Source organism: Callorhinus ursinus, unplaced genomic scaffold (genome assembly GCF_003265705.2).
Source record: "Callorhinus ursinus isolate GAN/ISIS: 27379988/994484 unplaced genomic scaffold, GSC_fseal_2.0 scaffold77, whole genome shotgun sequence".
Classification (NCBI taxonomy): domain Eukaryota; kingdom Metazoa; phylum Chordata; class Mammalia; order Carnivora; family Otariidae; genus Callorhinus; species Callorhinus ursinus.
Window position 1 is genome coordinate 2,788,305 of NW_027397139.1, and position 20,430 is coordinate 2,808,734.

A 20,430-nucleotide genomic window follows, 5' to 3' on the forward strand; every position below is an offset into this window, starting at 1 on the left:
GACGGGCCACCCGCCCCCCCCCCCCCGGTTCCCGGCCGGGCCATTCTCCCCCCACCCCCCACCGCCAGCTCCCTGCTCGGCGCCTCCCCCAACTCCTGGGCCGGGTCCCCTCCAGCTCCGGGCTCAGAGCTACTCCCCCGCCCCCACCACCCGGGCTCCCCCCACACCCCCGGAGGTCCCGGTCTCTCTCCCAGCTCCCGACCCGGTTTCGCCCCCTAGTTCCCAGACCCGGTGCCCTCCAGCTCCCGGCCCGGATTCCCCCCTCCCCCAGCCCCTGGGGCATGCTTCCCCCCCACACACACACCCCAGCCCAGCCAGGCCGGGCCTCGGATGGCCTTGGCCTCGAGCCTGGGGCACCCGGGGAGCCCCAGAGCACCGGGGCTGGTTTTGGGGCCTGGGAGTGGGGGGGATCCGAGGCGCACCCCTCCCGGAAGAGCGTGGCGGGGAAGAAGGGTGCTGGGAATCTGGGGTGGAGGGCCCCCCCCGGGTAATTTCGGGCGCTGGGAGAGGCCCCTTCCCCGAAGGGACTTTGCAGGGAGGACTTGGCGCCCCCACCAACTTGGGGAGGGGGACTCTAGGACGCCTTCTGCCCCCCTCGCAGAGGCAGTTGGGGCTCTCGGATGTGCACACCCCACCCCCGGCGCATTGGAGGGGCGGTAGAGGGCGCACGCTGCCCCCCACCAAGGGCGGACCTTAAAACGCACCCCCACAGCCTGGGGGTGGCGGGGAACCAGGCGGCTCCGGGCGCACCCACCCCCTCGCCTTCTCCCGGGAGAGGCGGGGGCAGGAAGCGAGGGCGGGGGCCGCGCCAGGGGCTGTAAACACGGGCCCGGGAAGTGGGGCGGGGGGGGGGGGGGGGGGGCGCGCTGCAGCTGTGCCGGCCGGCCCGCTGCCTCGGGGGTCGCCCCGCCCCGCCTGGCCCTGACCGGGGCCGCCCCCCTCCGCACAGGGCTCGTCTCACCTACCCCAGCAACTCAAATTCACCACCTCAGACTCCTGCGACCGCATCAAGGACGAGTTTCAGCTGCTGCAGGCTCAGTACCACAGGTGAGCTGGGGGCCAGAGGCCCTGCAGGGTGGATGGTGGAGGCCCCCCCACCCAGGTCTGGAGGGAAGGTTGTGGCCACTGCCACGTACACATATTTGAAAAAAAATGGAGGTAGAGAGCGTCCTATTCTGTGGTAGGCGCTGTCGCGAGCGCCTTTCTAATATTAAACTCACCTAGAGGTCAAGACAGCCCATTTCAAAGGTAAGAACATCATCTGCGTGGCTTCCGAGTCCCTCCCCCTCCCCACCCCCATCCCCCTTGGATAAAAGACCTCCCAAGAAGTCGGGGGGTGGACCCTCTACCTCCCCACCTCCAAAAGAAAACATTCTGTAGCCTGTTCTGTTTCTTTCTGCTTAGTTTTGGAGGAGTTCCTAGCGTCCTAACAGATAATCAAAGGTGGCTCTTCCTCCAGAATTTAACGTTCTAACATTGTAAAGGGCTTGCCAAGTGCAGGATCTAAGGGGAAGGACCTGGTACTGTCTTCATCTCACAGTTAAAGAAATTTAAGCCCAGAGAGGTTAGAGATTTTCTGGGGATGCACAGCAGAGAGGTGGCAAACAGATTTGCAGCCGATCTCTGGGGTGAAGAATGCGGATTCTCATGGCGCTGTTAGAGAGTGGGGGGGGGGGGCTTTGCCTGGGAATCAGAAGGGAGTCCTTGGTCACCATCGCAAATCCCAGCAGGGCCTTGGGCCCTCTCTGGACCTCAGTTTGCCTGCACAAAAGTGTTCCAAGAAGGAGCCTGGGTTTTCTCCAAGAAGAAGAGAAATAGATATAAATATATGCATATATTTTCAAAAACTTCACCTTTTGGGGGTACTTTCCATGCTCCCCACGGGCTAAATACTGAGCCGACATCCTGTTGTTCAATCTTCCACGTTTTCCTGTTATTGTGCCCATTTTCCAGACAGGGAAACATAGGCACAGGCCGTTGAAAGGCAGGCCCCAGGAACTTTGTTCTGGTTCCCTGATCGTTTAGGGACTTGGCTTGGCAGGCCTGGCTACAGTGAGGGGTCCTGCCACGTTGGGGGTGCACACAAGATTTGCCAGACCCTCAAGAAGGGCCAGAAATTCATAGTTTGGAGTGAAATTACCTTTTCTGTTTGTTTGTTTGTTTTAATGGTGGCAACAAATAGCGTTTTTTAAAGAAAACGAGAGAAAACAAACTCGGGGGTGGGGTGGGGGGCATAGCCACAGAAACTGTGGCTCATCTCTGAATCTGGGCGTACAAGTCACAGTTTGGTGGAGGGAAACGCCAGGCTCCTGGGAGGACCGTAAGATCAAGCATTTATTGGGTGTTTACTGTATACCAGGCCCTGTTCCAGAAGCTGTTCTTGTCTTAATCCGTTTCCTTCCCACCACCCCACCCTGGGAGTTTGGTACTTGGCGATGCAGAGACCAAGGCCCAGGGAGGTAGAGGGGTTTGCCTAGAGCCACACAACATCAAGGTAGCAGGGCTGAACTGTGAATCCAGTGCGTCTGGCTCGCGTCTGTGCGGTCAGCTGTCTAGGTCTTTCTCTGCCCTCCTCACTGGGGACAGGGGTGGGTGGGCTTTGAGAAATGCCCTAAGCTCAACCCTGCTGGGAGAGCCTGAGAGAGGCTGTTACCCATCTCTGTTACCCAACAGTGGAACTTTTACCCCCTAGTGAAATCAAGGCCTATAAGAGGGGCTGGGCCCCCTTTGAGATTCCTTGGTGAGTCCAACCCAGAGCCCTGCCACCCAGCCCTCCACCCTCCACCCTTTCTGCCCTTCTGTGGCTTCTGTGCCTTCCTCCCCGGCTGGATAGTTTTCCCCAGGGATTGGGACTGTGGCCTCTGAAGCCCGCTTTCTGGCTGTGTGACCTTGAGCGTTACTCAGCCTCTCTGGGCATCCATTGCATCATCGGTGAAATGAGGGTGACACAAATATTACTGATCTCATCGAGGCTCCGGACAGGGAAAAGTTTCTTTGAGTCCCTGGCTGACCCACAGTCCGCGTGTTTGCGCCGCCTTTTATTATCTATATTATTACCCATGACTTTTTCTGCCACCAGATCTATGAGGGTGATTTCATGATCCTCGTTTTACAGTTAGGGAGCCTGAGCTCCACCCCCCCCCCCCCCCCTCTTCACAGAGGAGGACGTCCTTCTCCTCCACCAAAGCTCTGGGTCCCCCCCGCACAGTGGGGGACCTCAGCCCGGCCCCTGGTCCCTCTCCCCTTGTTCTTTTCAGCCTGAAGCTGGAATGTGACAAGCTGGCCAGCGAGAAGTCAGAGATGCAGCGTCATTACGTGATGGTAAGCTGGCCTCCCGGTCGGGCAGGGCAGGGCAGGGCAAGGGGCGACCCCAGACCCTCCTCCACCGCTGGCAGCTGCCTGAACCCTAGCCACCTCCTGGGGGATGGACGAGGACTCGGGGTCTGCTCTGCATTCAGCTGGCCCCTGGGGCCTGGCTGAGGCCGCCTTGCTGGCCTGGCTGCCGGCCCAGGCAGTGGCCCAGGTGCCAAACCACCGGGTTGCAGTGTGGGCCTGCCAGGTCCCCCGGCTGTCCTTGGCAACAGAGGAGGCCGCTGCTGTGTAAGCCAAAGCCAGGAACTGGCTGGGGGAGCTGCCGGATCCCTCCCTGCCCCCACAGTTCCCCTCCCTGCCCCTACAGTTCGGGCATCCCAGCCTTAACTCCTCCTTGCCCAAGCTTCAGAAGGAGGACTCCTGGCGGGTGGGGGGGGGGGCATCGAGCAGGAAGCTGACATCCTTTGAGGTTGGAGGGAGGGAAGGGGTGACACCGCATTCTTTGCCTGACATCTGAGACCCTGCGTCTGCGCATTGCCAGAATCACTTGCTGGGATCCCTACCCACCAGGTGGCAGTTTCTACATCAAAAAGCCCCTGCCTTGGTCCAGCCCAGAGCCCAGCTCTCCCAGGCTGTCGATGAGGCAGAGAGAGCCAGACACCGACCCTCCTGGCCCTAGAGGGCTGGAGCAGAGGGACTGACCCAGGAAGGCGGGATTCCAGAGGGGGGCACACTGCCTGAGGAAGGCCACATGGAGGATAGAGCATTGCAGCTAGGGTCTTGAAGAATGAGTAGGAGCTTGCTGGGCAAAAGAGAAGAAACCACGGGAAGTCCTGGGAATGAACTTGGCTTCCCCTGCCCCACCTCCAGGGATGATGGGGAGCCACGAGGGGCTTTAGAGGAGGGGAGGAGGCAGGGTCAGATCTGGGGCGTGAGGAGGGGGGCTACTGACCCCAGAGCCAGACCCAGCAGGCTTTGTTTATCCTGATTATTTATACCCAGGAAGGCAAACTTCCCTGGAGTCTGGGGCCACCCGCAGACAAGACACATAAAGATAAAAGATTAGGAGTCCTGGAATGTATGTGTGTTGGAGAGAGGGCTGGATAATTATTCCAGAAACCAGGGGAGCCAGGCCTGGCTGGGGCCCTGAAGCTCCCCCGGCTCCCGGCAAGCAGTTCCACCAGGTGCCCGGGCTTCTGCTCCCGGCATGGGCACCTCCCACCTGCCCTCATGCTCCCCACCCCGTGTGTGCGTGTGTGTGCGTGTGTGTGTGTGTGTGTGTGTGTGTGTGTGTGTCCCTCTGGCACACCCCGCAGCCTTTGCCCACCCCCGTTTCTCTCTGTCTCCCCACCATGCAGTACTACGAGATGTCCTATGGCTTGAACATTGAGATGCACAAGCAGGTACGCCCCCCCGCCCACTTCTGCAACCCCAGACAGGTGGGCCCGGCCCCTTGGCTGCGCACCAAGTCTGATCAGGCCTCCATACCTGATCCTGTTACCTTCTGAGCCCCTGCCCCTGTTTCTTCTCAGGCCTCCCTGGGAGGTTTATCCCTGGGAGGAGGGTGACATGCCAGCACACTGCGAACCCCAGGATTGCCCCTTGCCCTCTATCCTTGCTTTGGCCATCTGTGCCCTGAGTAGGCTGATATCAAGGATGTCATAAAAATAATGGTGTTGGTGGCCCCCTGGCCCCTCCCCCACCTAGCGCCCCCGTGCCCCCCCCAAGCCTGGAATCGGTCCTGAGCCTTCCCTGTTAGCTGCGGAGCTGAGAGCCAGCCTTAGATCCCACCTTGGCTGCTGACCAGGGGCCCATAGTCTGGAGGTGTTGATCTCACCCTGGGCAGAGTTGGCCTCCTCTTGGGTAGAACCTCACAGGCCTCTCGGGGCTGGTCTGCACCTGCCCCCTGCTGCCTGCCCTGGACTGAAGCCTCTGTGTGTTGCAGGCTGAAATCGTCAAGAGGCTGAATGGGATTTGTGCCCAGGTCCTACCCTACCTTTCCCAAGAGGTGAGTGGCGCCCCGGGGGCTGCAGGGAGGAGGAGGTAGTTGGACTGTGAACTTGCCCCAGGGCCTGCCCCCACACACCCCCCACCCCTGCCTCCCCCATGCTCTGGGGCAGCAGCTGTTCGATGCCCAAGGCGCACACCTCCCCTCTCTGGACCTCCCAGACACAGAAGAATCCCCAGCTTGGAGAAACCCCAGGGGTGCAGGGCGGTGGAGGGAGGGGCCTCAGCCTGCTTTGGAATTCCCAGCCTGAGTGAGTCATTTCACGGGTAAAAATGTCAGATATGCCAAAGACTACACCAAGATTTTTTTTTTCCCCCTTCTTGCTTCTGCGTTTAACCCTCTTGAGATTTGTCTGCCAGGCCCTGTGGGTGGCCTCAGGCCAGAAACCACAGGGGGTGTGTACGGGGAAAGGCACTCAGCTCACGTATGCAGACAGACAGACATGCACAGGTGCAACACAGATGTACACACGGACCCGTGGACACGCACCCTGGGGAGCCATGCGCTGAGCTCTTGCTTTTGCTTTTTGGGATTTTAAGACTCTTGGTGTGGGGCCCACTCCACATTCCCCCCCACTGCCATTCCTGCTCTCTGCCAGGTTTCCTGTCGATCTTTCATCATTTCCTCTTTAATCCCTGACTTTATCTTGGGGCCCTTTGGGTGACCTGCATGCTCAGGGACAATTCCAGAAGGACACTATGAAAACCCTAGAGAAGGGGGTTCTTGGGGCCCTGAAGACCTAGACTTGTGCTTTCCTTTCATGACAGGGGCTTCCTGGTAGGCAAGGCAAAAAGGGAGATTGGCAGAGTCTAGCATCTGATGGCAGGAGAGATGGACTCGTAGGGAGGGCTGGGGTGTGGGCAATAAATTGCCCCGGGAAGGATTGCCCTGAACCTAGACTCATACCCCAGCACTGCCAGAATCCACTGGGCCTTCCCCAGCTGTAGAAGGAGAGGAGCTTGGGTTAGCAGATCTCAGAGCACAGTCTGTGAGCTCTTAGGATCAAGACTTCCCTGTACAGTTGGCCAGGTTGGGCCCTGTACATTTACTTCTTGGTGTATCGCATTGAATAGGTCCCGATCCAGGGTTTCTCTTAGACTCACCCGATGGCGTTTTCTTAAGTATCTGGCACCAACCCCTTTGGGCCTTCTGCGAATCCCACTTGGTGAACAGAAGCGGCTGGAGGGAGGGGTTTTCTGATGGGATGGAAAGCCACGGTGGGGCGCGCCTTCCCCTGGGCTCTGTGCCTCAGACCCCCACAGAGATCAGGGCATATAGCACCTGGCTCCTCTCTACCCCACACCCCTTCCAGCACCAGCAGCAGGTCTTGGGAGCCATCGAGAGGGCTAAGCAGGTCACCGCTCCTGAGCTGAACTCCATCATCCGGGTACGTCTGGGTCGCGGGCGGGCGGGTGGGCAGGTGGGCCCACGGCAGCTCATGCTTCCCTCCCGTGTGCCCTGCAGCAGCAGCTCCAAGCCCATCAGCTGTCCCAGCTGCAGGCTCTGGCCCTGCCCCTGACCCCGTTGCCTGTGGGGCTGCAGCCGCCTGCGCTGCCCGCGGTCAGCGCCGGCACCGGCCTTCTCTCGCTGTCCGCGCTGGGCTCCCAGGCCCACCTCTCCAAGGAAGACAAGAATGGGCACGACGGTGACCCCCACCAGGAGGATGACGGCGAGAAGTCGGATTAGCGGGCGGCCGGGATGGGGAGGGTGGGGGGGGACAAAGGGGAGACAGACACGGAGAGAGAGGAACGTTTAGCGCAAGACACAGTATAGCTCGGGTTTGGCTGAACTTGGTAGTATTTATGGTAGCCGCCTGCTGGGGTCCTAGCCCTGCCTGTGTACCACCCCTAGCTTCGCTCACACCCCCGGCTCCCGGCCTCCCTCCTCCTCCGCCTCTCCTGCCTCCCTCCTCCTCCTCCCCTGCAGCCTGAGTGGGCGGATGCCTGCTCATTCCACACAGGAGGCAAGCTGAGGCCTGGAGGCACAAATGGGAGGCCAGGTCAGAAGACAGCAAAGCCTCAGAAGCCCCGCACCCCTGCACTGCCCTGTTCCGCAACCGTGCACCTGACCGCCGGCCCGCCGGGCCCCTCAGGGCGCACGCCCCCAGCCTCCCACCCTGGCACTGCATGCAGACACCACGCTAGCTGCCCCTTCCCGCCCTGGGCACCCCACGTCCCTCCCGCCTCACTCACCTCCTCTGCTAGTTCCAGAGCCCACGCCCACCTGTCCTCTCCCCGCGCCCGCCAGAGAGGGGGCAGAGAGAGTGAGCTTAGCCAGGAGCAGGGGGGAGGAGTGGGGGGCGGGCGTCCCAGAATTCCCTTTCTCCCCTTCCCGAATAAAGATGAGGGTACTCAAGTTGTCTTGGTTTTTATTTTATTTTTTTCCTTTTTCCAGTATACTAGCTTGTCTTTTAAGAAAAGGGATATTTAAAAAAAAAAAAAAGACAGAAAAATGTTTTAAAAAAACAAACACCCACACCTGTGTCTGTATATAGCCTTTTAGACTGTCAGCTTCTGTTGTGCTCAGTCGTTTGATCGCTGCAGAGAGAAGGGAGAATGCTGTATCGAGGGTGGGCTTAGCTGTGCCTTTCAAATAAAGATGTGAGAAGGTTGGTTGCCTTGTTCCTGCCTCTGTGTTGCGGGATGCTGCGGCGGTGCCCCCCTTCCCATGGGAGGAGGGGGCTTCCCTCACATCTGAGCTCCCGCCTCCTTCCAGGATGGGAGAGTGAGGGTGGGGTGGGGGCGGGGTGGGGGCGGAGTCCGGCTCGCCAGCGTGGGCTGTCTCCCCAACTCGATGCACAGACCAGAGAGGGTCAGCTGGAGGCTCCAGGTCACACAGCCAGGCCCAGGTGCTTGAAGTTGAGCAGAGCTGACTTCTGATCCCCAGGCCAGAGGGCTCCTAAGTGGCGTTCTTTTCTCTTAGAGACAGAAGATTTTGAGACTGCAGAATCCATCCCCGCTGCATACCCACAGAGACCCTTTTTCCAGATCTGAGCACACAGGACCACCCCCCAGTTGAACCTGACCCCCGGAGGACCTCTGGAAGGTCTCCCTGCCACGCCCCAGCTGGACCACCCGGGGAGCCAGAAGGAAAGGAGATCCGGGGAGTGAACCTGGCACCTGGGCCGAGAGGCCTCAGGCTGCCCACCCAGGATATGGGGCGAAGCTGAGGATGAGGCAGGGCGGGGCGGCATAGAATTCCTTACCCTCAGGGACCTGGGCAGCTGGGGGGACTTCTGAAGTCCAAGAAATTCTCACCTGCCCCCCAATCTAGCAGGTTCCCAAGGTGAACCAAGGGCACGGGGGTAGGGGTGGGGTGGGCGGCTTACCCTCTGGGGAAACGGCTCATGTCCCTGAGGAAAGAGGAGAGGAGGGGGGAGCATGACTGGGTGGTCCCACCAGCCTCCCCCTGGGTCCCGGCCCTCCCCCCCATGGCAGCCATAGCCCCTCTCGAAACGCCCACGTGATGGGGGTCGCTCCCTGCCTAGCATTTTATCCTTGTGCTGAAAACCCAAACTCACCCAGGACACTTGGGGAGCGAAAACTGTTGCAATGCCAAGTGTCGCACCCACCTGGAAGGCAATCTGGCACCCAGCAAGTCCCCTCCTGGGTCCCCACCCCCAGGGCCGTGCCGCACCCAACCTCCACAAAGGCACGGACAAGGGTGTCCAGAGTTGCTGTCCTTCCTCCCCACTTCCCCCAACCGGAAGCTACCCGCTGCCCATCGACAGAATGGCTAAGCTGTGACATCATCATGCCTGGGAAACACGACAGAGCCACGAAAAAAAAGTACGAGCCACCACTCTACTCAACACCCCGCATCTCGCTCATGGCACACTGAACAAAAGCAGCTGGGGACAAAAGCGTAAATACAGAGTGGTTCCATTTATATAAGGAACAAAATCAAGCCCAAGTGACCTACAGTGTCAGGTGTCATGGGGTCACCCTTGCGAGAGGGTGGGGGAGGGGCAGAGGGGGCTCATGTTCCATTTCTTAACTTGGGGGCTGATGACATGCGTGTGTTCACTCTGTAATCATCAAATTGTTCACTTACAATCTGTGCCCTCTTTTGTGTGTTACATTTCACAATTTTAAAAAAAAATCATAAAAAAGATTTGGGGGGCCTCCATGGCAGCTGGTCCTGCTGCCCACCCCTCCAATGACTCCAGCAGGCTGGAACTGTCTTGCTGTTCCTCGCCTAGAGGCCTTTTGCACATGCTGTTCTGTCTGTCTGGAACAGTGTTCTCCCTCTTCCCCCCCCCCCTTCCCAGGGTAGTAATCCTCCAAGACTTCCAGATACCAGTTTTCTCAAGTCCTCCCCCGACCCTACCCCAAAGCAGGGGTCTGTGGCCCCTCCACCCAGGGTCCCGCACAAGCAACATATTAATATGTCACACGATGGTTGCAGGGAATAATCCAGGCGGCCCAGCAATCATGGTCGTGGGAGGTAGGGTTGTCAGCCCCTTAGCAAGATGAGAAGACCGAGGCCCAGACAGACAGGCATGATGGGGGCCTCCAGCCTCGATTTAAATCCTGGCTCTCGCTCTCACAGCTGGATAGTCTAGACAAGTGGCTTCACCCCTCCGGATCTTGGATTCCCTATCTGTAAAATGGGTATGATCTCAGAACAGGCCCTAGTTATGAAAATCATATTATTTAATCCGCGGAAAGGCTTCTAGCAGGGACTCGCACATTCATTCATTCATTTAGTGGGACCTACTCGGAGCCCCAGGGACACAGAAGACATAAATTCCTGCCCTCTGGCTGGAACAGACAGATAACCGGGAAAATCCAGAATGTGTTGGTAGAGAACGAGGGATGGGGAGTGTTGGCTGCATTTTTTTTTCTTTTAATTTGCTCATAGAAGCAACTCAATAAATGCTAGCAAATTTATTGAGGGCAGACCTGAGTTTGTACCTGTCTCAGACCCTAACTAGTGATTTGAGGCAAGTGAAGTCACTTGTCTGACCTCAGTTTCTGGGAAATTGTTCCCGAGAATTAGCAGGAAGCCTGCAAGGGCTCACAAGCTGTCAGCTGATGTTATTATTACTGATGTTGCTGGCAGATGAAGGGAGCCGCGGGGGGGTGGGGTGGGGTGGTCACAAACCCGGCACCCCCAAACCAGGGGTCTTCTCCGGAGAAGGGGCGCCCTGCCCAGCCACGGAGGGCCTGCGACCTCGGGGGTCTTCCTCCGGGCCTCGGAGCCCCTCCCCCCAATCCCGCCGGCGGGGCTGGGTCCCCCGCGGGTTTGCGGAGGGTCCGGGAGCCCCCTGTGGGGCAGGGTGGCGAGAAAGTCCTGAGGGTGCGCGATCGCGGCCGCGGAGCCGGGGCGGGCAGAAGGGCCGCCTCCCGAGCCCCCTCCCCGCCGCGGCCTCCTGCGCTTAACGACCGCGCCGCCGGCGACCTCGGCTAATTGATCCGCTAATGGGCCCCGCGCCGCGGCCGCGCCTAATGAGCCGGGAGGAGGGGGCGGAGGGGGCGGTGGGGAGAGTGCAGGGGGAGTGGGGAGAGGAGGGGCGGCTAGGAAGGGGGGAGAGGGAGGAGGAAGACCAGGGAGGGGGTGAAGGGCTGGGGAGGAGGAGAGAATGGAGGGGTGGAGGAGTTTGGGCAGAAGCGGGGGGAGAGGAGGAGAGAATGGAGGGAAGGGAGGGGAGGAGGTTAGGGGAAGAAGCCAGGGGAGGGGGCCCAGGGAGGAGAGGGAGGAGGGCCATGCGCCGGGCTCTTTGGGCACAGGAGGGGGGAGCAGTGGGGATGCGATGAACCCACCCATTTCTGACTACCTCACCCCCCCACACACACCATCCCCTCAGGGGGTCCCTGCTCCTTCTCCAAAGCTCCTCCCCTTCTCCCACCACTCTCCTTTTGAGAAGAGAAGAGTCTTTTTAGCAGGGGGAATCTGTGTGCATCAGGGGTGTGAGCCCCCCCAACCCTGTGCCTCCATTTCCTGTCCCTACACTGCTCCTAATGGCCTCAGTGTGGGAGAATCCCACAGGCCCCAGGCGTCTGAGCTGGACTCGGCCCCTGTCCCCATACACCCCTCTGTACCTCCACTGACTCCTGGGTCCGAGAGCACCCCAGCCCCAGAGAGCTAGCCCTCTCCCTCCCCCTTCTGGTTTGAGCTGGAACTCCCCGCATGAGGCATGAAATGGCCACAGTCCAGGCTGGCCAGGTACACCTGCTGCCTTCCTCCTCCCTGAGAGTCCTCTGGGTGTTGGCAGCTTGGGCACAGTCTTGGGGGAGAAGGAGAAAGAAGCCCGGCCGATGGTGCAGTCGGGAACCTGGAAATGATGTCACTCTGCCCATTTTGCAGACAGCAGAACTGCAGCAAATTGTCAAGGCCACAAAACAAGGCAGCGCCATGCCATGGCAGGTCACCCGGCCGCAGCTAAAGGAGCTCTTGGCCCCACTAGGAGCAACCAGAAATAATCAGGAAGGCCAAGCGAGTCATAAGGATAACAGAAATCATAAACAGCTACGACTTGAACTTCTGTTATGGTCCCAGCCTTGGCTAAGGGTTTGGACTAGTCTCTGTTAATTCCTTCTTCTTCATTTTTTGACATTTATTTATTTATTGTTATTCATCTCTACACTCAACGTGGGGTTCACACCTACCAGCCCAGAGATCAAGAGTCACATGCTTTTCCGACTGAGCCAGCCAGGCGCCCCATCTCTCAGGTACTTCATGAAAAGACCTGTGAAGGAAGGACCCATTTGCAGATAAAGAAACTGAGGCTCGAGACAGGTAGTGACTTGCCCAAGGGCACACAGCCAGGAACCTGGATCCCGATGTAGGAAGGCCCAAACGACAGGGTCCAGGATCTTAGAGCCATTTTGTTGACGAGAAAGAGAAAGCTTCTGGAGCCAGTGCTGGAGAGGAGGGCTTCCAGAGGATGGGGGTGCAGGCAGGTCAGGGTACAGAGGGAGGGGGCTGGGCTGAGGAGGGTGTGAGAGGAGGGGTGCTCCTTGAGGCACTGCCCCCCTCCCTTGTGGAGGCCTTCAGCCTAACCATTCTTGGCCTCTTTTCCGTGCCTGGGGGTGACCAAGCCTGAGAGCACCTCAGGGCCTTTCCCTCTGCCTGGAACACACTGTCCCCAGAGCCGGGCAGCCGCTGCCATCGCCGCCACCAACACCCCCTCTCCTGCTTGCTTTATCTTCACAGCATCAATCACTGCACACAACCTAAGCCAACAGATATTCCTTGTCCTCCCTGTCCCCCCCAACTCTGAGTTCCGTGACAAAAGGGATTTGGTCCGATTTGGTCATGACTGAAATCTCGGGGCTTAGCACTGCGCCTGGCACGCAGTAGGTGTTCGGTGAAGATTTAGGGAGCAAGAGAGAAGATGGCAGAGAAGCCAGCCGCCTGCCTCCTCCGGGGCCTGCCTGCCTGCCAGCCTGGGAGCCACGGCAGGTGTTTGAGCAGAGGAGGGGCACGCCCAGGGACACGGAGGGGCCAGGCTGGAGGGAAGACAGAGGCAGGGGCTCCGGAGGAGGCCGTGTCCTCTACAGATGCTTTCTGACACTAGGAGCTGCAGGAGGGAACCCATGCACGCAAAACACCCTGCCCGCCAGGGACTCCCCCTCAGGGTCCCCCCCACTACCTTTGCCCTTCGCTGTGTCTCCGCCCTTGGCTCTGGGTGTCCCAGAGTCTCTGTCTCCCCGTCTCTCTCTCCCCCGCCCCGCCCCCCCCCGTCCTTCGAGGTCTGTCTGGATCTCTCTCTCCTCCCTCTCCATCTCTCCCCCCCCCCCCCCCCCCCGTGCCCCCCCCCCCCCCCCCCGCACAGCCCTCTCCCACCTACCCCGGCCGCTGGGCCACGTTGCTGGGCGCCGGCCAGGCCTGGAAGCCCGCCCCTCCCCCCGCCCTTGACCCTCCGTCCCCCCACCCCTTCTCCCCCGCCCCTCCGCCCCTTCCTTCTCCGCCCCCTTCACCCTTCCCCTCCCGCCCACCCTCCGCCTCCTCCCCCTCCTCCGCCTGTCCCCAGTGTTGCCTCCTCCCCGCACCCCACTCTCTCCTCCTCCCCTCCCCGCCTCCCGATCCCGGCCCCGGGGAGGGGCGGGGCCCGCGCTCCCGGTGCCCTGCTGGGCCTGACCGGGCCTGTTGGGGACGCGCTGACCCGGCCCGCGCGGTCTATGGTGGGTTTCCCGGCCTCGGCGGCGGCGGGTAACCGGGCACTAGGTCTGGCCGACCTGGGCGGCGGGGAGGGGGGTGGCCCCGGGGCCCCTGAACATTGCGGCTGTGAGCCTTACCCCAAGCGCCGGTGCTGTGTGACCTTGGGCAGGTCCCTAGGCGTCTCTAGGCTGGGCCGCCTCCGCTCCACCGGCTCCCAAGCCAGACCGACTGGCCACGGGCATTTATTGGCTGCCTGCTGTGTACTAGGCTCTGTGGTGGGTGCGCAGGGACCCAGGACGGAGCTCCTCTTGACCCTCATGGAACCCACAGTGTCTAGGGAAGACAGATAACAAATAAACCAGCAAATAAGATAATTTCAGACAACAGTCAAATGCTACAAAGAAAAATCCAACAGGGGCAGGAGACAGAGAATGACAGGGGGCCTCTCTCCATGGAGGTGACGTCTGAGCTGAGACCTGGATGACAGGAAGACGGGTAGGGAGAGGGAGGGTGGGGGTCTTCAGGCCGAGAGAAGGGTGAGGGCAAGAGCCCAGAGGCAGCTGCCCGGCTCGCATCCCCTACTTTGCAGCCCTGTTGTGAGCATCAGACACCAGGTCAAGGGAATAATCCAGGCGGCCCAGCAGTCAAGGCCGCGGGAGGTAGGGTTGTCAGCCCCTTGGCAAGATGAGAAGACCGAGGCCCAGACAGGAATGAAAGGTCTCACAAGCAAACCAGAGGCTGGAAAAGCAAGATCCAAAATGCCCACGCAGTCTGTTCCACATACATCTGTGCGATGCCTACTGGGGACTGGGGCGAATCTGGGGTCCAGGGAGGAGCCCCCCAGGAGCAGGGATGGGGGCAGGGCTCACCAGGAGGTGGGGCTCGCCAGGATGCCGCCGCTGGGCGAGCGGAGAGGTGGGGGCCAGGTGGGGGCCGTGGAGAGGGTGAGACTTGGGATGGAGCGGGTGTGGGGGGCGTGGGGTCTGGGATAGGGGGAATGACCCGGAGCTCCCCAAATACAGGTTGCCTTTTTGTCCCGGCTCCTGCTTGCTTCCCCCTGCGCACGCGCACGCGATCATAACAGGCAAGGCCAGTTCACCCGTCCAGCCGTTTGATCCTATGACCACAGCATGAAGTTTCTATCATTCCCCTTTTTTACAGAATCACGGTGTGACACAGCCGCAAGGTAGGATTCGAACCCAGGCCTCCAAGGAAAGTGTGACCTCAGGTGGCCATGGATCCCTGCAAGCTAGGTTACAAATGGAGCCCCTCCCTAGGCTTGCCTCTTTATCCTCCCAACCAATATATGGAGCAGGCACTGAAATAATCAGTTAAGTGTTCCGAGGGGGATGACGCTTTACTGAAGGAAATGAAATGAGGGGGGCTGACCAAGTAGGAAGGTCGAGGGCTGCTGTAAGGCTAGCGAGACCGGGCCTCACTAGGATGTGATGTTCGGGGCCAAGACTGGAAGAGGGAGAAGAGTCGCCATGGGCCAGGCAAAGGAAATAGCCCATACTAAAGTCCTGGGGCAGGACCTTGCCTGGTCTCTTAGCGGTGATGGGGAGCTCTGGAAGATTCTTGAGCAGAGGAAGGATGGGACCTGATCATATGTATATGTAGTTTATTTTAAAGTAAATCTCTATGCCCAACATGGGTCTTGAACTCAGGACCCCAAGATGAAGAAGAGTCACAGGCTCTACTGACTGAGCCATTTCAATGAGTGATCAAAGATGGGGAGGAAGGGAGAGTGCATGCAGAGTCCCCCTGTGAAGTGTGAAGCCAGGGTGGGAGAGAGGGTCTTTGGGCCGCAGTGGCCCTACAGTGCCCCCCCCACCCCAGCATTTTCTAGGAGTTGTTTTAAATACTTGATCAGCCTTCACTTATTGGAAGATTCTGTCATCGACCCCAGTTTCCAGATGAGGGAACCCCCTGAGCAGAGCAGGGGACATCGCTGCGGCCCCTTCTTTTCTCTTCTGACTCTTCCTCCCCCCACTTCACGGCACGGGCATGGTCAGAGGTCCACTCCGCAAGGGAAGGAGTCAGAGCCCAGGACTCCTCCATCCCGGGGGAAGATTTAACATTGCCCCAGCTTTGCTCTGAGTCTCCTTTGGGTTAGGGTGGTATAAATGCACTGCTCAAATGAGGCAACTCCCATGCATTCTGCAGGACCCCAGCCTCAACACCTCTATATGACATCTAGGAAGCCTTCCCAACTTTCCAAGCGGGGACCTCACTCCTGCTCTGTCTCTGCCACCCCGCCAACAGTCCTGGTCCCTCCCGCCCTAAGTACAGGGGGCTGAGAGGGTTCTGCTTGGTCTCCCCTGCTTTTCCAAACTTGGGAACCCCTCCTTGAATCCCCGGCATGGCCTAGCCTGGCTGCTCACAGACGGGACAGCCGAGAGCATTGGTTTCACGAACAAGTCTTGTCCAAACCATCTCACTACACAGGTGAGTAAACTGAGGCCCAGAGAGAAGCCCGCAAGAGTCTTAAGGTCACGGGGGGGGGGGGGGCGCTAGAACCCCGGGAGGGCTCCCCATGTTCCCAGGTGGAAGAAAACGTGTGTGACTCTTCTGACGGGGGCTCGCCGCCAACCTTGGCAGGAACAGAGGCTCAGAGGTCACCGGAGAGCCCTGGCCGGCAGGAGGGGACAGGCCTGGCTGGTGGCCCAGCAGCTCGGCTGGGGGCGGGGGGGGGGGGGGGGGGGGGGGGGGGTGGGGAAGGGGGGAGGCAAAGGGTTGGCCTCCCCCAGGGGGCCGCTTTCCCGGCCCGGGTCGGATCAATGGGCTGTAATTATACCGCGCCGGGCCCGGAGCCGGCGGGGAGGGAGCGGGAGCGGGCGGGAGAGAGGCGGCGGGCGGGGGAGCGCGGGCCCGGAGAGGGACCCACGTTACTTTGATTGACAGCCGTGCCGGGCGCCGCGCGAGAGCTTCTGGGGATCGTAGTCTTTCCGAGAAGCCCGCTCCCTCTCCTCTCGCGTTTGCGTTAGGAGAAACTGAGGCACGGGAAAGCGCAACTCCCTCCCCTCCGCCTACACGTCGTTTTATCCCTCCCCCATCTGACCTGAGGGACAAAAACTGACGCGTGCTAGGGGCCTCCAGTCCCGGGTGAGCGTCTCAGCTCTTCCCGGGGATTCCCGGGGGTGGGAGGTGTCCAGCGTGATTTAAAGTCTACCTCGGTTTACCTATCTGTGAAATAGGGCGAAAGGCGCCTAGTCGGCCCGCCAGCTGGCCGGGCTTTTGCAAGGTAGTATGTGGGACAAGGGACTCCTGCTTTTAAGGAGAGACCTGCCAGGCTCGCTACTCCGGGTTTTCGGATACTAATCGAACTGGACCACCCCCCCCGCACCCCCTCAACAAGACTGAGTTCTGACGTCCACGAGGCTCTCAGCGTCTCTCGGGGAGGGGGGCCCCCACTCTCCATACCCCCATGGCAGCCTTCTGATTGGCCCAGCCCATCCTAGTGCCTCCTGCCATTGGATGCGGGTTTCTGGATCTCCATTGGCCAGCGCCCACTGTGATGTCACGGACCCATGTGGGAGCGCCGCGAGAGGATTGGCTGGCGCACCCAGCCAACCACCGCGGAGAAAGGAATTTCCACAGTAGCTGAGGCGGCGAGGCTGATTTAAGGTGGTCTGAGCAATCCGGGGTCCCAGCGCTGCTTCTCAGCTTTTTCCTTTAAAAAAAAAAAAACACAAAAAACCCACATCATAAAAACCCAGCCAGGAACCGGGGCTGAGCCTTTCTGTACAGTGGGAGGAGAAAGATCAGAAGCTAAGCTCCTTCCCCCATTTTGCAGCTTCTTCCTGGATTCTGCAGGTGGGGAAACTGAGGCCTAGACACGTGGGGCGTGAAGCCCTGGCAGTCAGATGAGTTGGCTGGGTGAAGCCTTCTCGGTGGTAATGGGAAGTTTGTGCTAGACTGCCCAGACTGTAACTCACCCGCCCCCTACCCCCCCCCCCCCCCCCCCCCCCCCCCCTGCGGCATGTGGCATTTCAGCGAGGTATGAGGTATGGAGTCATAGGCTGCCCCACAGGTCTCTCATCTCAAGCCTGCTCTCAACTGAGTCTCCCCAAACTCTCAAAGCTGCTCCCAAAGCCGGTGCTCAGAGCAAACCGTCTTCTCCTTCCTGGCATAACTCACATACACCATCGTGTGTGGGGCGGGGGGGGGGGGGGGGGGGGGCTTCTGGTTCACACCACAAATCTGTATCTCCGCCCCCCCCCCCCCCGGCCCCCGTGGAATATGCCTGGTGGAAACATCTAAAGCCTGTTGGGTAAAGGTCCCCTCCTCCAGGAAGCCTCCTCTGGACTCACCAGGCAGAGTCCCTGTCCCCCTCCACGCGCTGACTACCTGGGCCCAGGGCCTGGGGGCGAGTGCTTAATTCTGCCCCCCAACTCCCCCATCCTGGGGCTGGGCCCGGTCTAGGAGCCCAGCCTTCCAGCATGAGGATGGCTTATAAATACCTACCTGAACAGCCTGTGCTCACTGTGTGTAGAGGGAGATACCTTTTGGAGGAGATGCCTGCAGGAGATGCTTTGGGGCTGGGCCTTGAAGAAATGGATTTTCTCCAGGCAGAAAAGGAGCAGGAGGGAATTCCAAGAAGAGGTAATAGCCACACAAGCGAAAGCCCAGAGGTGGGAGAGGACGCAGAGCGGGTGACAACAGTGACTGGTGCGGCCGGAGCAGCGAGAGTGTGGGACCGGGTGGAAGGAGGTGAAGTCAGGCCAGGCCAGGTGGTGCGGGGGTCTGATGCTAGCCTGAGGATCTGGGGGTTTGTTCCCAGGGCCATAGGGAGCCATGGGAAGGTTCTAAGTGAGGGAGGGCCAGACTCCCAGACGGTGACAAGAGTAAAAGCTGCTCGGATGGGGGGAGGCAGGTGGCTTGAGCTCGGGGGGGGGGGGGGGGGGGGGAAAGGGGGGCACAGGCCGGGGGGGGGGAGGAAGCAAGATTGCTTGGCAGGTGTAGGGGAGAGAAGAGGCTAGGTTGATGCTCTGTCTTGGGGGAGAAGGATGGACTGTGGGGCCTGGCAGGGTGAGGAACAGGTCTGGGAAAAGGTGCTCCATCTAGCAACCTGGGGGACATCCAGGGGAGGCATGGCACTTCCTGGAAAGGTTTAGGAATTAGGACTTCACAGACATTCCCCCCCCCAACTTGGAATTCCTGGCATTGTAGACCGGGTGGAACTTGGTTTCTTAGAAGTTCCCAGCAGGAGTGTGGCCAGTGATTTCTGGCTTCGGCTGGATCAGCTGTTTCTTCTCTTCTCCTGCACGCACTGCCTATTCATTTATTGAACACCTACTGTATGCCAGGCTCTGCAAGAGACAGACTCTGTCCCCACACAGCCTAGTGAGGGAGACAGATACCAAATAGAACAACCCACAGAGGAACATGATCGTGTCAAAACGAAAGGAAACAAACTGGTGGAACCTAGAAGGAGAGAGAACAGGATACAGTGTTTTGAGAATAAGCAGGTGGGACTAGCGAGCCCTGCTTAAACTGGTGGCCAGGAGGGGGCTTTCTTAGGAGGTGACGTCTGAGCTGAGACTTGAGGAAGCGAAGCAATGGAACAGTATTCCAGACAGAGGGAACAGTAAATGCAAAAGCCCTGAGGCAGACCCCTATCTGGGCTGTTGGGAAAACAGTTAAGAGGCCAGGGTGTCCAAGCAGAGGGGATGAGGGTGAAGATAAAGGCAGTTGGGATCAGGGAGGGAAGGGCAGGGAGGGAGGTTTGTGCAGGGCCTTGTGGGAAGAGGGAAGCGTTTGTATTTTATTTTGACGACCACGGGGAGCCACTGAATGCTCCAGTACACACACACATTCATATCTTTGTCCCAAGGATCTCTCTTTCTCTCCCTGCCCTCCCAGCCTTCAGGTCTCACCGCCTAGGTAAACCTCTACAAAGAGGCCTCTCCCAGACACCCCAGATAAGTAGGTTCCTCTCATCGATCTCTATCACTGCTCCCCAAACTCCTCCTTTGTACACGCAAATGGTTGCGTAATGACCAAGCTGTGATTTTGTCTTGTCCCCAGAGTGCCGAGAAGGCAGGCATCGGTTCTCCTTCACTCACCCTTATATTCCTGGAACGTGGAAGGATGCCTGGCGTGTAATAGATGTTCAGTAAGTATCTGTTGGCTGGAAGGCGATACCGTTCAGTTCAGTGGGGTTTCGTACACTTTGCTCCCTGACCTCCTGACACAGACGCAGGCATTAATAATACAAGGCAAGGGTCTCTCTCTCTATTTTGTTGTCTGCTGCGCCCCAGTGCCTAGAGCTGTATCTGGTCCACGGGAGGTGCTCAGTACACGCTTGTTGATTGACTTAGCAGAGGACCTGAGGTTTTTCATGGGCAAGATTGGAATGAGAATGTCCCACCTCCCAGGGCAGTGTAAGAAATGCCCACTGGATGTCTGTGGTCTATGGAGGGAGTGGAGTCCGTGTCTTCAGGGACCTCAGTCTGAAGGCAGGGACTCAGTTGGCCATTCTCGGTGGGAACTCAGCCTTCTAGGAGCTCACAGTCCGAGAGGGGAGACAGCTCAGTCTGCAAGGGGGCATCAAGTCCAGTCTCTGGGAGTTTGCTCTGTGCCGGGCCAGGCTGAGGGCTGTCCAGGTACCACCTCATTTACAAACGGCCCCTGCCTCTGCCTTTTTACAGTTGAGAATATTGAGCCAGAGAGGGCTAGGGCGCCGTCCCTCCCTCCTCCGGTGTCCGCACTGGGCTCTTCCCCGGTCCCCGGGAGGCAGGTTTCCAGGGCCTCCTCCAGATCCTTAAGTCTTAGCGCGCTCCCTCAGAAAGGCCATTTCTGGCCCCGAACTGCCCACTCCCCGCCACGCCGCTCCCCGCAGTGGGCCCCTGGGTATTTCTCAGCTTCCTTGCTTCTCTCTCTTGGGCCCTCCGGGACGGAGGGGGCGACGTTCGAGGCGGGGGTGGGGGGGGTGAACCGGGAGCGAGCCTCAGTTTCCCCACCGGTCGCCGGCCCGGGGAGCGGGAGGGGTTCCCGGGGGG

The 20,430-nt window shown here is 59.5% G+C and overlaps 2 protein-coding genes and 1 long non-coding RNA gene across 6 annotated transcripts in view; 2 read left to right on the forward strand and 1 right to left on the reverse strand.

Annotated features, from left to right (window-relative positions):
- Positions 1 to 7,932, forward strand: part of TLE5 (TLE family member 5, transcriptional modulator) — an 8,264-nt gene extending 332 nt beyond the window's left edge. The window contains exons 2-7 of one of the 2 annotated variants that reach the window (XM_025861272.2): positions 950 to 1,047; positions 3,258 to 3,321; positions 4,671 to 4,715; positions 5,258 to 5,320; positions 6,633 to 6,707; positions 6,788 to 7,932. In XM_025861272.2, the coding sequence (XP_025717057.1) occupies positions 950 to 1,047; positions 3,258 to 3,321; positions 4,671 to 4,715; positions 5,258 to 5,320; positions 6,633 to 6,707; positions 6,788 to 7,006 (564 nt within the window). In that variant the 3' untranslated portion in view covers positions 7,007 to 7,932. Of the gene's footprint in view, positions 1 to 949; positions 1,048 to 3,257; positions 3,322 to 4,670; positions 4,716 to 5,257; positions 5,321 to 6,632; positions 6,708 to 6,784 lie in introns of both variants that reach the window. The other variant, XM_025861271.2, reaches the window with a different exon arrangement.
- Positions 7,933 to 9,104: 1,172 nt separating this feature from the next.
- LOC141371565 (uncharacterized) lies at positions 9,105 to 13,189 on the reverse strand. The gene is made up of 3 exons (XR_012376634.1): positions 13,116 to 13,189; positions 11,932 to 12,011; positions 9,105 to 9,922 (listed from the first exon to the last, which is right to left on the reverse strand). It is a non-coding gene; the product is annotated as an uncharacterized lncRNA (long non-coding RNA).
- Positions 13,190 to 18,774: 5,585 nt separating this feature from the next.
- Positions 18,775 to 20,430, forward strand: part of TLE2 (TLE family member 2, transcriptional corepressor) — a 23,379-nt gene continuing 21,723 nt past the window's right edge. For 2 of the 3 annotated variants that reach the window (XM_073887325.1, XM_073887326.1), the window contains exons 1-2: positions 18,785 to 19,016; positions 19,457 to 19,544. In XM_073887325.1, the coding sequence (XP_073743426.1) occupies positions 18,988 to 19,016; positions 19,457 to 19,544 (117 nt within the window). In that variant the 5' untranslated portion in view covers positions 18,785 to 18,987. Of the gene's footprint in view, positions 19,017 to 19,456; positions 19,545 to 20,430 lie in introns of all 3 variants that reach the window. The other variant, XR_012376621.1, reaches the window with a different exon arrangement.